The sequence below is a fragment of the Gallinula chloropus genome, assembly GCF_964237585.1.
Source record: "Gallinula chloropus genome assembly, chromosome: 2".
NCBI lineage: Eukaryota > Metazoa > Chordata > Aves > Gruiformes > Rallidae > Gallinula > Gallinula chloropus.
This window is the reverse complement of record NC_140086.1, coordinates 146,388,144-146,405,012: the sequence shown is the minus strand read 5'-3', so window position 1 is coordinate 146,405,012 and position 16,869 is coordinate 146,388,144. Positions and strand designations below refer to the sequence as shown.

The window sequence follows — 16,869 nt, the reverse complement described above, 5'->3', positions numbered from 1 at the left end:
GAAATTACTGTGTATTCCTTCCAGAAAGAAATATGAATGGTTTTATTGTTGAAGAGAAGGTTTTTTGCAATACTAGGATTAATGTATTAGTCTTGTGCTGCTACGGATTTAGTAGTATTCACATTCATAAAGGCATATGTGGATTACTGGAGGAGGAGAATCACTTGAGTTTTGTTCCCTTTCTGAAACCTTGGTGACTCTTAAACAACGAAGAACAAATTACAATAAAATTGGAGAGTCTTTTCAGAAGCAAAGCCAGAGGGTCAATATTTCATGATGCCGATATAAATTCCTGATGCTCTTTGGGAATGACTGAGCTGCTGTAAAATATGGGTGCTAAAGATGACATCTATTATTGTTCTCCTTGGATTCTGTCTTTTCACTTCTTGAATAGCTATGTGATTGTTAATTTACAGAAATAGTGAGCTTCATCATGCGTTTTTTTCAAGACGCTTAGTTCTTTCGGAGGTTTCTGAGCCAAAGATTTCCCCACTGGCTTGTATGTAAATCGCTGTTTTGATTTTTTTATTATTATTTCTGGAGGTCACAGCAGTGTAATTTGGGGCCGTCATAAAGGACGACTGGCTTTTGGCAGCTTAGGTTGTTTCTTTCTGTAATAGCTTAAGTAAGCGTGGTGCAAACAAGCACTTGTAGTGAGTGGGACCTACAGCTGTAGGCGTGCAACTTTTTTTCAAGACCACATGGGTACACAAGGTAACATTTGAGGCTGGTTGAAATTAGTGACAAAACTGTCCTTGGCTTTAAAGAAGCCAGGAGCAGCCTGTAATAACCCAGGCGGTGGCTGGAGTGGAGGGTGAGTGTGCTGTCTGTACGGCCTGTGGCCATGCAGCCTCTTCCAATCCACACACCTGGAGGTTGTCCAAGGCTGGAGAGCAGGAGAAATGTTGAATTTCTTGATGTTTTAGAGATCTGTATTTTCCAGCAACACAGAACACTGCCCAAGAGCAGGAAATCACACGGAGATACCACACTGTAGATCTAGCCTAAACATCTCTTAAGTGGATTGACCTAACTTTCCTTCAGCTTTAATGGGCCTTGTTGTAATTGCATCTGGAATAGGAGTTTCTGGAGTGAGTTGGCTGCTTTGTGCGTAGCAGAAAGCTTCTCTTGTAAATGCTGACTTCAGGTTCTTTCGAAATGATCAAATACTACTATTTCCTCCTCTCATAGCAGAAGACTTAAAATATGACTCATCTTTTCATATTGATATGCAGAAAGCAAAGTGTTGGCATGGGAAGAATCAGCCCCCAAAAAAACCAAGAGTACCAGGCAAAAATCACTCCAGCTAAATTTAATTGCTTTTATGTATGAGTCACACTAATACTACCCTATCTTTCTTTTCTGTACATGGCACTTCAGTGATGAAATATTTCAATATGTAATGAAATGGAACACAATGAGATCTTTCTCATGAGAGGTTGGAATGCTGTCAGTTTTGTAAGATGCTGCAGTAGCTGCTGTAATATTCAGCGGGACCCTGGATTGATCCATCTCTATCATTACATACTTGTTTTCAGAGTTACACTAAATCACGCAGCAGCCAGGTGACTGGTGCTTCAGCTGAGCAGTCTGGAGTGAGTTTGTTAACAGCATCGGAAAGTGGATGGATTCCAGCCCACCCTTTCTGGTTTACTATAATGATTGCTGTGTCAATATGATGAATGTAAACAAGTAGCCTTGGAAGAGAATGAAAATTACTTACTTTCCTCTGCCAGCTACAGTTTTGGTCTTCTAACCTGTCATAGCAGGTTTGTAACATGGTTTGTAAAGTTATGTGTTTGGCATCTCAGTGCTGATCCAGGGCTCACTGAATTTTCAGTGGGACCCTGTTTCACATAAATGAGAGTTGAAGTAAAATCAAAGTGACAGGCATAAGGCGGCACTGATAAGTTCTGTGTGGGACTCTGCACTGAAGTTTTGTTTTTCCCTTAAGCTGATCATGTTTACTTTTCTCATAATCACCCCAGAAGAGATTATCAATCCAGAAGAATTAGCCAAATACTTCTGTGTAATTTATACAACCTTAGCTGTAATAGATGACAAAACTAGGGCCAAAACCCAACACCAAGGTCTATAGTTTGGCTCCGTAGTAGATGGGGTAGCATGTATTGATAAAACATACGCTAACTTGCTTTGCAGGCTAATCTAAATAAAATTATATGATCATTCCAAGGTCAGAACATGACTGCAGAAGTCTCTGGCTCCCTCTGCGAGCACTTTGACAACCCAAGGATGTGAGCGGAGCTATAGACTCCCAACATTCTTTACATTCTCCTTTGCAAGTAATGTTACTCTGTCCCTTTCTTGGAGAGGTCATGTCAAAATACACTTACTCCTGCAAGGAGCCAGTAGCATTTTTAAGACCTGATTTATCATTAAACAAATATTGTTAAGGTGTAGGTAGCATGCCTCTGCTCTTGCTCGTAGTAAGGTTATGGTAAGGTCACTCTGTCAGTATTTCCTATTTTATGTATTTTAAAGTTACAGCAGAATCAAGGCCAGCAGTTCCTCAGGTATGCTTCTCTGCACACTGCAAGTACACGCAGCCCATTTAGTGGTTTGGTTAGCACAGCTGGCACAGAAGACTATCTACCTTGTCCTCTTGCTCCTTTGGTGCCTAAAACACTGTGAAATCCTCGTATTTGAGCTTGATTTTGTAGGGACCCTGTATACTAGAAGGATACTAACGTGTATTCGTTTCACAATGTCTAAATTTAGAAAATGCAGCTAAGAAGGAAGGAAAGCCAGTCTCTTGTTCAGCAGTCACCTTGGGAGAAATCTGCATCTTCACCGTTTCTTAGGGTTTCCACACCAGAAAAAGTTTGTAACAGCTGCTGCTCTGTAGAGCAAAATGGTTGATTTCTGCAGTGACTCAGAGTACGTTCTATTCTCTGAAAGACTTTCCTACTACCTGACTGGGTACTGGTAAAGCATGAGGGAGAATTTGGGCTTTTACATAACGGAATTCATCTTGCTTTTTCTGTTCAGCAGCCTTATTGTAGCCTATATAAGTGACAAAGGTAAATAACCGAACGTTGGCGGTTAGTTTTAATTTAGGATGTTAGTAATATATTGAAGGTTCATATTGCAAGTTCAGACCATTATCTTTAAAATTTAAAAAAAAAAAAGATTAATATGAAATGAATGTTTTGGGACACCTTAATTAAAGCCTTGTTAATAATAAGGGCTTGCTAACACTTGTGGCAGGTGGGAAGCCTGAACCTGCCTGCTTGTCTCAGGTTCCTGCTCTGCTCAGGGATAGTTTTGTGGACTCCAGTCCATGTTTCCCTTGTTTGCCATTTTCTTAGGGCATAGGTAACACTCCTGGAAACTGTAAGGCTTAGGTTTATTTTCAAGGGAAACTAACACATTCGTTTGCATGCAGGTATCAAACTGGTTTGCCAATGCAAGACGTCGCCTGAAGAACACTGTCAGGCAACCAGACCTTAGCTGGGCCTTGCGAATAAAACTGTACAACAAATATGTTCAAGGAAATGCTGAACGACTCAGCGTGAGCAGTGATGACTCATGCTCTGAAGGTTTGTTAATGCTCTTTTTATCAATTGCAAACTGATTAAAATGTATGTAGAGAGTTTCAGATACCCAAAGCGAGCGCTAATTTCTCACAAAATGCCCTCAGTGGATCCACCTTTACTTTTTCAGAATTAGGTGATGTTTTGGGCTCCCAACTCCTGTGCAACCTTGCAAAGCAGGATTGCATCAGTTAATTGGGGTGACAGTCTGGTTGCATGTTACCTATAGCTGGTATGGAAAGGTAATTTTTAGTTCATTATATTCTGCAATCAAAAAATTGCTTACATTTGTTTATTTAAGAAAATGAGAAATCTCCTGACTGTTACTTTCCTTGATGGAAGGGCTATATCAATATCGCATGGTTAACAAGAGAATCTGATTAACAAGAAAATCTGATGAATTTTAGTGGGGCTTATTATATGATAGTCTGAATATTACTGGTTGGTTGTTTTTTTTTTTAAACCAGCAAACATTTTCTTTAAAGGGTGCACTGAAATTGGAATTTATCTAATAGCACCCTGTATTTTTTAGTCAAACATTTGTGTTAAATGTGTCTGTGGATGCTTTCCTTAGCTGGCTGTGACATGGAGGTGCACTGATTGGAACAAATGCTACAGAACATTGTCAGAAATGTGTATGTGGATTTTTATTTGTACTCAGTTTCTAAGTTCTCTTTCTTCCGATTTCAGTTTGTACTCACAGTGCTTTGGTTTCCTCTTCCCTTTAAAAGACTGGTTGCAGGACAATTAAAAGAGTGCAGGCTAAGTAAATGTATTTAATATGTCAAAGTACTCAGGAGAGGCAAATTTCAAGTTACGATTGTAAGAATTCAGCTGCTTCACCGAGAGTTTGAAATGTTTATCATTGATTTAGGGCACTTCTCAGTTTTTTTGTACCTGCCTCATGTTGCTCATGAACAAATTAGACCCAGACACTGTTTTCTACAGTTAATTAATTTCAAAGAGCTGGAACATCTAAGAACCCTGGGAACTACTGTGAGTAAAGTGTGAACAGAAGAAAATGAAAATCAGCGTCTAATGCTGAAGTCTAAAATAATTTGTCTAGGTTTAGTTATATTTATAGCAATTTAAGACATTAGAGAAAGTGTCTTGTTAAATATTAGGTGTTCAATGCAATACTCTATCTTTCTTCCTTTGTTTTCAGATGGAGAAAATCCTCCAAGAAACCATTTGAATGAAGGGGGATATAACAAACCGGTTCATCACACTGTGATTAAAACTGAAAGTTCAGTAATAAAAACAGGAGTGAGACCAGAAACAAGTGCCAATGAGGATTACGTGTCACCCCCCAAATACAAAAGCAGCCTACTGAATCGTTACCTAAATGACTCATTGAGACATGTCATGGCTACTAATGCAGCTATGATGGAAAAAACAAGGCAAAGGAATCACTCTGGTTCATTTAGTTCCAATGAATTTGAGGAGGAATTGGTGTCTCCATCATCATCAGAGACAGAAGGCAATTTTGTCTACAGGACAGGTAAGGGATTCTTTCTGCATCGTTTCTCATACAACTGGCTTCGGTGGATGGAGTCATCTGGAATGTGTGTCACATGATTGTGTCTTTTGTAAGAGCAGATCAGTCCTGTCCATCCTCTCATACGAGAGTGGATAACTCCAGTCCACCCTTTCATTCACTGTAGAAGTTCTACCTGCAGTACAGAAGTTAAATGCTGTTACTGACCACTAATGAAGCCAGGTTGCTCTTTTGAATGGAGCGATGGGGCTGATTTTTGAAATGACACTTACAGGTGTTTTTTGTAAGCACTAAGACAAGCCTGAAGGAAGGGAAAGGATCTTCTTTACAATAAGGGAGGGCTAGACAAGAACTAAAGTACTCCATGGCCCCAGCTGGGAAGAAGAGGAAAGCACTGAAATGTCAAGGTGGCTGTTTGTGGCACTTACATGATCTGTATGCCCCTGAGTGGAGTGCACATGACCATCTTCCCCTGTTGTACAGCATCTTCTCTGTCTTCAGACTGCCTTCTCCAGTGCATGGCCCTTTGGTGCTCATGCATCACTTAGGAATATATCAATTAGTTTAGACCAATTTCTGCATTGCTCTCCAGACAGAGTGGGCTGAACTAAGCCACCATAGACTTGCCCATTAAATATCTTGGCTTCATGTTTTATGAAAGGTTACAGATAATTTATGATTTGTCGTATCAGTAAAAACATAGAAGCATGATTTGTCTCATCCACTGTGAGCAGTCAGCGTAACCCAGGACAAAGGCACAGGGGACTGACTGGCTCATGCCAGTAAACTGCTGTAAATCAGGCAAGATCAGGTCCCTGTGGGGCCGGGAGTGCTGGAAGGCTCCTCTTGCAAAGGTTCTTCTGGGTTGCTTTGGGATTGTAAGGCAAAGGCTGTCCCCTTCCCTTTGGCAAAAATGAAGTTTTGCATCCCAGGCTCTGGAGATCTCTGCCAGCGTCTCAGGGTTTCCACCCACCGCAGTATCTCTTCGTGTTGTCCTGGGGCTTTTTTCAGGGGTTGTTTTGCCAGGGACCACCCTGCAGGCAGCATCGCCTTTGGGATGGATGAATACTGATGAAAAGTATTGGATGGCTTTGTGCTGCAGTTTATATAGATTGAGATGTTGTAATTGGGTCCCCTTGGCTTCCCTAGCAGGAAGGTTTGGGTGCCCCTTGCCTTTGCAGCCTCTCAAATGTGCGGTCTTTGCTCTCTCTTTCCTGGCACATTTCATGTGATTTTGGTTTTTTTTTTGCCTCTGTGGTGTGGCCAGAAGGATTGCAGGAGACTGATGGCTCTGATGGGGGTAGGGGGATGTTGGTATCTGCAGGTTATCAGTGAGTGACTGAGGGGCAAGTCGGGGTCCCGTAGAAAAACGGGATCTCATGGGGAGCAAGAATAGTGCATGCACGATGAATACTTTTCAAAATTAACTCTCTCTGTTCATTTAGCTTCTTTTTCCAACATACCAAATGCATTTGGTCCACATTATGAGCTTATTGTCTGCCAAGTTTTATTTTTAAGCGAAAAGTTACTCAAGAACAGATGCAGCAGCTCAGATATGTAAACTTCTGTTTTTCCGTACTTTTGTACCATAACTTAAAAATGGACACAATGACTTTTTAAAAAATCGTAATAAATTTGCTACTGGATTGAAGTTCTTCTTGCCAAGTTTCAAGCTGCAGTGAAAAATAGTCTTTAATGAGAAGGCTGAGACAGGCACACTGTGTGTGAGTTCACAAGCTGGGCTGAAATAACTAAAAACCAATATATTTGTCCTTAAACTTCATAACTGACATTCCTGGAACTCCTGTTGAGATTGTATTTAAGTCAGCTGTTAAATATCTTTGTTAACATTTTAAAGTACTGTGGCCTTTGATGAGAACATACCAGCAGCTCTCAGGATACAGTTTTATTCTTTTTACACTTCCAAAGCAGACAAGTGGTAGCCTCCTAATGGAAAGGAAAAAGTGCACACACTATATTATTTGATATATCTTTGCTATATATGTGTGCATATTCAGGAAAATAGGTACAAGGAGGCTTTTCTCAGCAACAAGATTACAAGATAATGATTTTATGATAATGTGGGAATAGAGCCCTTCAGAAACAGAGCAGATTATTTTCAAGTTGTCATCCATTCCTGAAATCTATTTGCAAATAGATGGAATTACTCAAATGATTGTTAGATAGGAAGAGATAAATAAGAAGGTTTTGGGAGGGGTGGTGTTTCTGCCTTTTCCCTGTAGTTTGTATGGCTGGGATAGCAGTTCTCAGTGCAGTTGTGCAGCAGACCTGTATCTCTGTTTTCAAAAGTAGCCGCAGTCCGTTTTGGTTAAACAAAATAGCAGGTTACGGCTGACTGTACCACTCATACCTTCCTGAAAGCAGCAAGTGTATTTTTGAGACGTCACCACTTATAAGGAGCTCCCCGCTGTGATTTTTTGTGAAGTGAAGCATCTGATTTTTAACAGGGGGGCTGAAGCAGACTTGTGAAGTCCCTATTAGATGTTTTATTCTATGAGGACATTTTTGAGTAGTATTTCAAGAAGTGCAGAGTGAAAACTGACTGACATTTTATTTTTGAGAAACGTTTGGCAAGGTTGCTGTGCTCCTTAGAGCGGGCAGTCACTGCTGGTAAAGAAAATTCTCTGTTGTGCTTCACTGGCAAAGCAACTTTTGTAGTAGATTGTGAGTAGAAAGCTTACTCAAGTGCATCTGGTTTACATTACGGGCTGGACCGTGATTTCAGGTACATCAGTGTGTCCAGAGCGGCTTAGTTCTCCCAGTGCCTGGGGTCAGCGTGACTGCGTGTGTCTAAACAGCCAAATTTACAGGGTACAATGACAAAACCAAGAAATTGCAGTTTAAGGAAAATGGGTTGTACAGATTCCCGTTTCAGTCATTAGCATGATTATAAACACGGGATGGCATGCTACTCCAGCTGGGAAATCCCGTGTAAAGATGAAGGACAGGAGAGCGTCCCCGCTTTGTACCTCTGTGGGATTACTGTGACCTCCTGGGAGCGGCTTTAGTGCTGCGTTAGGACCAACAAACCCCAAGCTGGGGTCCCTCACAGGTATGGTGCCCGTGCTGCTGTGTCCCGCCTCAGCTGCGCAGCTCGGGGGCTGCCATGGCATGCGGTGCGGGCAGTCGGTGCGGTCCGAGCGGAGCAGCCAGGAAAGACTGTAGCCGTGCTCGGATACATCACGTATGTGTTTCTGTCATAAGCTGATCCGCTTACGTGTGTGGCGCAACATACGTGAAGGGTGTTCAATAAAGGCAGAAAAATTCCATTTGGATTAATTCTAGTGCAGGTAAAATGTAAAAATATATATAACTGGGCAAATGTGTGTCTTATACTGACCACTGAAAGGCTTGGTTCAGTGTTTTTGTTTAGTTAAAGGTCTCTTCTGTGCTGGAGAAGGAGTTTTCATTAACTCCTTGGCACGCTGTCATTCACAGCAGGTTCGCCGTGTGACAGGGATAACTAACACCAGACTTGCCTGTCTGCTTCGGTTGTACAAACGCACGCAGAAACAACTTCACCAAGCACTGCAGAAATCTGTAAGGAAAAGATCTGATCATGTTTATAGCGAGGCTGGACGTAAATCTAAAGCAGCAGCGTCAGTCTTGGGTTTGCGGAGGTCTGGAATGCTGACTTCTTTCTGTAATCACGCTGCACCGCGCTGTGAGGACCCTGTCGTCAGTCACCTGCGGGAACAAAATGTTCTGCGCCGTTACAGCACAAGGAAATGAAAAATCCCAACTTTCTGGGATATCGCTGTCTGGTGAGCTGCGTTTGGAGAGCGAAAGCAAAAATTAAAATGAGAGAAAGAGAGATGAAATGGCAGGACAGGGAGTTTTCTAACTTTTTTCTGCAGGCAGATTTTCATTGATTTCATTTTTTATGTTACTTAGCACGGTAGAAAAGCCAGAACAAATAAAAATAGTCAGGAAACTAAAGACTTGCAGGCCTGGAAAGGAGGGTGGCTTTTAAAAAAAACCTCGTGAATGACTGGTTGATTTTTGAAGATGTTTGATCTCTATTTTTAGACATTTATACTCAGTAGTGTGTTCAGTTTCTGATGTTTTCATTACTGCTGCCTTTTTTCTTTCCTCTCGCCTTCCTTTCTTCCTTCCATTTGGACGCCGCAAAGTTTGTGATTTATTAGGCATGACCCTGTGTTGTTTATTGCAGCATGCTGAGCGCCTCTGGTGAGACCCTCAGCATGCCGCAGGATCAGGCCCACGTTCATAACGCGGCACTTAAATGTAAGGGTATAGCCGTGCACGTAAGTGCTGTAGAGAGACACATGCAAGCTGCAGAGCGGCGCGGTGATTTTGTGTGGTCCTTGCCAACTTTTCCTCCCAATTTAACATTTTAAGAAATTAACATGTAATTTAAAAATGAGCTATAAAATTTAAAAGCATAATCCGAACACAATGGAACCTGTTTTCAGAAACAGCTCGAGGGACCTGCAAAAATCCACTAGTACCGGTGACTTTTGCAAGTTTGGTCTAAATGGTGCTGGAGACCTTGGGGATACTTTAAAATAAATGGTAACCTGGGAGAGCTGAAGGAGGTCCTTGTTGCAGATCCTAATGTCATCCAGAAGTGAAATGGAAAAGGGGAATTTCAAGTGCAGTATTAAATGTACACAGCAGCATAACTGCAATTTGAAGGTTACACAGTTAAGATCATATTTCTGCAGGAATTTTATTATTACATGACCTGATTCGTCAATGCTGAAATAGCATGGAATTGAGAATTGAGGAGAGGATTGCATTTAATTTGCTGTTCTGTTGTTTTTTTCTGAGGAAAGATTAAAAGGAAACGGCTTTACTACAGGGACAGTGTCAGGTTTAATATACCAGATGTGATAGCCCAAACTTGAGAATTTTAAGGATCCTGCCTGCTCCCTGCTAGTTAAGTTGGCTGCTTACTTTTTGCATTTCTTTCAGTTTGAACAGGGAAAATCAAATAAGCTGTTTTTTTCTTTCTAATTCCCTTTAGTTTCTCTGTTTCTCAGTGTTTGAGTTGCAAGTGGAATGAGTTGGGATTGTTTCCATATGACCCTGGAAAACGGCGCTTCATCAAAACTGAATCTTTTTTGTGGGAAGGTAGCAGTTTCCACTTAGAAGTTCTCTCAGGTGTGGGGGGAAAGAGATCGCTGGGTGGGATGAGAGCATCGATGGTGCTGGGGGCAGAGCATCCTCCCAAAAGCACCACGGGGCTGTCTGCAGGCAAGCGAGAGCTTCGCCGGGAGGGGAAACCACTGTCTTTTCTGACCCATTTCTCTCCACCTTCCGCTTTTAATGGTCAGTTTTGTGGCAAAAGAGAGTACTTGTTTTCTCACAGGTGCTGCGTGCAAACACTGTGCATCCTTGTTTTATCTGTTTGTTTTCAGATGCAAATGGCTATGAATGTTTTTGGGGGGGTGGGTGGGGGGTGGGGGTGGTTTTTTTAAACCCAAAATATTAAAGAGTCTGGAGATTGGACAATGTGCAGGTCAGATGTGCTTCTAACAGCAGCACGTCCATGGATACAATTCAGGTATAATTGCTGTGGAGACCCCACGGAGCAGAGGAGGTGCATATGCGCTTCTGCTGGTTTGCTTCAGTTGATGTCACGGCAAATCTTCCATGTACTTCAGTAAAAACTCGCTGGAGCCAGTTGTTTGGCTGCAGAGGATATTCTTCAAGTCAGCTTGCTTCAGGGCAGCACGTCTCACGATTCCTGACAGCTTTATCATCACGGAGAATGAGATGTTCTTGCATGAATGATTTGAAATGGAAAAGATGACAACGTCTGACCAAAAAACCCAGAGAGATAAAAAAAATAATCAGGGGATCAGCCATGTTTCCATGGCCACAGGTTGCTGCTGCCTATGCCGGTATAGCAGCCTGTCTGTGTTTCTCTGAGACCATTAAAATTTCCCCAATGCAAATGCCCACAGCAGCAGCCAAAAAAGCAGCAGACCCCTGTGCTTGCCCAAGACCTCTCTCAGACACAGCAGGAAAAACGTACGGTGCTGTCACCGATCACTAGTAACTATATATTTCAGTACTTCTCTTTAGAGTTAGCCAACGCTCCAGGCTGCAGCAAGGGCTGTTCCCTGGCAAGCCTCGGGGCTCCTTCGTTTAGCAAAGGTGTGTGTTCAAAGAGAAAGAAATATTTATCCCCATTTTCCCATTGTTCAAAATGTCTTCAGAATTATGCCTGGTCTTAAAACTCGGGGCCAGCCCAAATGTGAATGTTTCAGGAAATTATGAGCATGGAAAAGCACATGATCATAAATCAGACTGTTTTCCAGTTTTAGCTGTAGACTGCATGGCTAGTAATGAATATAATAGGGAAATTAGTAAGAAAATTAGCAGTTAATTTAAAGAATATTTAAGGAGTGTGTGAAACTACAACTTGGGAAAACTGAATGCAATTCTTTCTTCCCTGTCACTGCCTGAGCAGGATTTTCCCCAGTAGCCAAATTTCTGTGCAGATCTCTTACACCAGGAACATCAGTCTTCAATGCAGCCTCGCAGCACATCAGCTGGTGTGGCTTTTGCACCAATTCAGGGGATCTTCAGCCTCACAAACATCTGGCTGGCTGCAGTCACTGCCACCGCAAGTGGTTGTGTGCAGTGTAAAAGGATGCACTGCTCAAATGAGGAGGCCAGAGGGGGGTTTGGGAGGCAGGGGGATAATGAGACAAGGTAATGGGAAAAAGCACTGGCTCAAGCAAGGCAGCAGAATGCAGTGGGTGCTGCAGCCTTGGTGCAGCAGCCAGGGCTGGAGAGGTGCAGCACAGGGAAGCGAAGTTTTGCATCCTGTGAGTTGTGCCCGTAGCCTGCCTGCCTTGTGCTATGTTGACAGACCTTGCCACAGTGGATTTCTCCTGGTACATTTTTGGGGGCATGAGAGAGCACAGGTCTGCTTTCTCCCCTACCTGGGAAACCCAGCAGCAAAATCTGATTATTGTCTCTTTGTGCCAAAGAGGGGATGCTGGCCAATCAACACGAAAAATATGACACAGTTTTAATCAAGAAAAAGAGGAACATGACACAAGAATGCTTGCAAAGACAGAAACACAGAAATGTGTGCTGTTACCCCATTGGGACCAGCTCTGAAATCGTGCTTACCTTTACATATTACTGATTGAAACGTGCTTTGGAGTGCAAAGCTGTGGCTGGAGGCAGATCACCCAGGTGCTATGCTGGGCTGCGAGCAGCACTCACCCAGGCTCTGACACTGAAACATGTCTGTTCTGCTCCCTCGGGCTCACCTGGGTCTCCAGCCAGCTCTTCCCCTGCACCGAGACACCTGCCCAGGACACGAGCGTGGAGAAGGAAAAATTACAGGGACAAACCACTTCCTTTTTTGCCCAGTGAGTTACATATGAAATCTATCATCTCCTTCATGAGAAACCACTGTCTTTGGTGATGCTTACTAACAGTAATCTATGTGCAGTGCAGCCACATGTGACCAGGAGGTGATGAGGATGGGGGGGTGGGACAGGGCGGTGGCAGGAGGGGAGACAAGGGCTGGACTCGCATTCCGGGGCAGTAAATTTAAAGGAATGGTGTGCCCATAAAAGTTTCACTTCTTTCTGGAAAAATGTCTGAATTGAAACTTCCTACCTGGCATGGGGTCCCTGTGTGTCCCAGTCTCCTTCCACTGCTGGGGAGAAGTAATGCGACTTTGGGTAACATCCTGGTAGATTCTGCTCGTAGCGTGGGCTGTCCCCTGTGCAGCGTTACAGTGCTGCCGTTCATGTTGCTGTAGTTAGGGCTGTATCTCTGTTTCCATTAGAACCCTTTTAATCCGCAAATTTATGACCCAGCTGTAAAAATTCAATCCAGACTGAAACTTGGCATGGGCAGCGTTCGTTCTCCCATCTGTGGAAGGGATTTAAGCAGGTACATCCCAGTAATAACCATCCGAGTTAGGCTTGTAAATTTGGAGCATGATGACTGCTGAATAAAACTGAGCTTCTCAGTAGTCCTGGAGCTTGAAATATTTCATGCTCGTGGTGAGACTAGTGGAAAGCAGCTTGTTTGTGTTCAGTTGTATAGCTGTAAATAAAGACAATGTTTTGGGAGTTGCTGTGTTTGCTTACATGCACAAGCATATGCATTTTCCTTACAATGGCGATATTTTGATGTGGGTGGAAAACACTTGAAACTCTGCAGGGTCTTGTTCCAAAGCAGGGTTTAGTCACTCCGAGGTGGTGTAAGGAATTTTATTCATGCTGGTGCAAACAGTGGAATTTATCTATTGATCCTAATAGAAAAAAAAAAGGAAATAAAAAGATCAGATTGTTTTCTTTGGAGTGGGATTTTTGATTGGATTCTTCTTAAGTATCATCAAAACAGCTTCAATATCGAACAGCAAAATTAGTTTTATTCAACATCACTTCCTCCCATTATAATTTTCTTTACAAAAAGCTACTCAGTGATTGTGCCTGACTAGATAGACTAGTAATCTTATCTGATCCGGCAAATCCTATTTCCCTTTGCAGGTTTGTGGTTTTTGAAAGTCATTCTGTAATTTAAAAAAACTCCTTTATGTGTTTAACTGAATTTTTTTTAGGTCATTTGTCCATAATGTGAATACCAGAAACATAATGATGAAAGCAGTTTAGCAAGACCAGACTTCTGATCTTCCATGTGTATTCACAGAGAAGCTTTCAGAAGGGTTTGGCACAATTTGTGAAGTGGATTGAAGGGACTAATGTTAGGCTGCAGATGAGTTTATACCCGGTATTTGAAAAATGTGGGGAACCTGTGGGTCTTGTTTGTATATGAGGTTTGCGCCGCCTTGATGTAGGAAGGGGAGTGCTCACGTGTTCCAGAAAAACATCCCTCATCTTCGTCTGTAAAACTCAATTTCTAATTATCCAAAACCAGAAAAGCAGAGTTGGGTTCAGTTTTAATACAATTCAGTCCAAACTTGAAAATTTGGGTGTGAGACGCAACGGGTGGATGTGGAAATTACCAGTGATTACTAATGACCATTTGAGCTCTTCTATGCTTTATGGCATTAACTTGGCATCCGATAGCCCCTTTAGGTCTCTTAAAGGAGAAATATGTCCTAACAGTCAAAGCACGCAGAAGGCTTGTATAATGTGAGTTTTATGTGAGCTACAAAAAAAGAGCAGGAGTTTAAAGCAGGAAAGTAAGTTGGAGTAAACTGCATTGTAGAAAATCTGGGAAAAGGAAAAACAATTCAAGGAGAAAGATCAGATAAACAGCTAGAGCTGGAACAGCTGAAAAGAAACACGAAAATAGGTAAAGCGAAATTCCAACGAGCCATGAAATGTGTTTTCCTTAATTTTTCACAGTGGCCTTGAAACCTGATGTTGGAGACTCTATCTCTGTTCTTTCACTGGTGGCCAGAGTTGAGGTTATGATGACCAGATCGTTTGGTATGGCACTGACATTTCAAGTTAAAAGGGATTGCCAAGACTCTCAGTTATGACACTAAAATATACCACTATTTCTAGGGCCAATTTTCAGTCCCTCCCTCATGCCTCCACATTGATTTAGGCAACAGATGCATGAAAGGCAAAGTAACATTCAAAATAATCCCTGAGCTGAAGCTGGGGTAAGGCTGGCTAGTGGGCTGTAGCCAAAATTCCTTAAATGTTACAATGTTTTACATTTCAAAACGTAAAATCTTTCTTTCCAACCTGAGGTACCAGCCAAATGTCTTAGTTACGGTATCTCGGAGTAAAAACTGGCATGTGGCCTTGTGGTCATTTGTGGGTATTGACAGATTTACATCGTCGAAGATCAAGTTAAATGTTGTCGGTTTCTCCGTCTCCCCTTTACTTTGTCAGGCCCTTTTTCTCTCAGTTACTATTTGTCAACTTAAATCCAGCTTGCTGGAAAAATGAAGGCTCTTCACAACCTGGCTCTTCAGGAGCGAATTGCCTCAAATTCTTTCTGCTAGCCAAGGTATTTTGTAATGCATTGCAAAACAGCAGCAGGATTGCTCTCCTTGCACTAGATGTACTTTGTGGGCTAGACACTGTGGGCAGTTTTAATGAGATCTTGGTGTGCTGGAGAACTTGTCTCGGCCGTTGACTTCAGGGATACTTTCATCCCAAGTCCTTGCTCTTCTAATTGCTCTTTCCACCCCAAGAAGCCAGGTCTGGCTTTGCCCTGGACCCATGGTTGCGTGGGGAGCAGGTCCTGGAGCCGCTGTGAAAATGACACTGTTTGCCCCCAGCTGTTTATGGCAGTTTTGCACAGGAGGGCTGGTGCATTGCCCATTACACAGATCCACTAAAATACATTGTCCTCTGATTTTCTCCCTCTCACGCTGGGGTAGCTGTTGGTTACTGCATTCTGAATTAATTTCCTCTGGATCATCTTCAAATAGGAGCTGCCTCCAGAAAGCCACAGATTTTTTTTCCCTTTATCAGGGAAAGCTCTAGGCAGCTTTAGCACTGTCTGTGCCAGCAGTGGAAGCAGTAAGCGCCTGGTGAAGCCTGTGCACCCAGTGTCAGCTGGGAGAGCGTGGATGCTGGGTGAAGCCTGGGGCTCTTCCCTGGCTGCAGTATCACAGTGCAGTTCTCATGGGCTTCCTAATTAATGAATTTTGGTGCTACCGGCTGATTAGGGACACTTTTTGAAGTGGGGAGAACCCCCCAAAACCTGTCCTGGTCAGCTCCAGAGACTGTAGTGGTGTTTGTATACACACACACACACACACACACACACACACACACACACACACACACACATCTCAGTGCTGTATTACAATGGTGATATCTGTGGATTTCAAGCTTGCTGCCGTGCCAATTTGCTGTGCTTACTCCTTCAGCCCAGAGGTGCAGAGTAGTTCCCCATGTTGGTGAACTTTGCAAAGATGGAGGAAAAGAGGGTCCCAACTGTATTATCTAAAAATTATGAGATACCTCCCTTTCAAATCTGGTATCTCACTGAGGTGCTTACTCCGACTTACCCAGCAAAGCCCAAAATCCTATTCATGGAAATGAGCAGAGAAGAGGAGGCTGACCTGCAGGTATTGATCCCAGGGATCTTTTGTTTCATGCAAAGGTCTTTTTTTTGCTGGCTAAAGCAAAGTAGAGAAATGCTTATCAACGTTTTAAGTGAATAAAAAAGTCTGGTGTCTTTCTAGCCTGTTTTCCTTTTAGTCCTGTCTGCTCGCATTTCTGCTGCCGTTTTCACTTCTCGACTAATGAGACTGGGAGTGATAATAATTTCTCCTGGCTACAAGTGCATATAAGCCTTAATCTGTTTGTTAAATGTGCTGCAGATCTGTGTAGGGAAAAGGCCACTAATATTTCTCAGTTCTCTGGACCTCATGCAACTCACCCACAGATTCACATCCCTGACTCTTTGCCCTCTTATTTCAGAAGTGGCTCATAATTACATCTGATGTCTGTCTCACAGTGCCTTTGGCTTCGCCTGATAACTGATGGACAGGCACTCATAAAACCAAATGTTTGGAAGTGCTTTATGTGGGACAAAGCAAAAAATCCAATGTGCCGAAATCTGGTTGGTTTTTTGAATGTTTTGGCTGCAAAGCACACTACATGGTTTGACACACAATGTTCATGTGTCTGCAAAACTTTCCAAGCTTCATTTTGTGAACTCCAGCTGCTTTCAGTGGGATCTTTGCTGACAGATCAAAGACTGTGACCCTCAGAGAATGTAAGTGTTCATATTTGGGTACTGCCCTTCCTTCATTCCTTGCACAAAATAGGAAAAATAAAGGCTGGATTCAGCACCATGATACTGCTACATTTGCTGAGGCTTGAGGAGCTCTGTCATCTCTCTGCAGGCGTCTTGGCT

The 16,869-nt window shown here is 42.7% G+C and overlaps 1 protein-coding gene across 1 annotated transcript in view; it reads left to right on the top strand.

Annotated features, from left to right (window-relative positions):
- The window catches only part of MKX (mohawk homeobox), a gene marked incomplete at its 3' end in the record, with an annotated part of 45,080 nt that overhangs the window by 5,963 nt on the left and 22,248 nt on the right, over positions 1-16,869 (top strand). The window contains exons 3-4 of the mRNA XM_084260417.1: positions 3,407-3,560; positions 4,720-5,055. Coding sequence (XP_084116543.1) covers positions 3,407-3,560; positions 4,720-5,055 — 490 coding nt within the window. The remainder of the gene's footprint in view (positions 1-3,406; positions 3,561-4,719; positions 5,056-16,869) is intronic.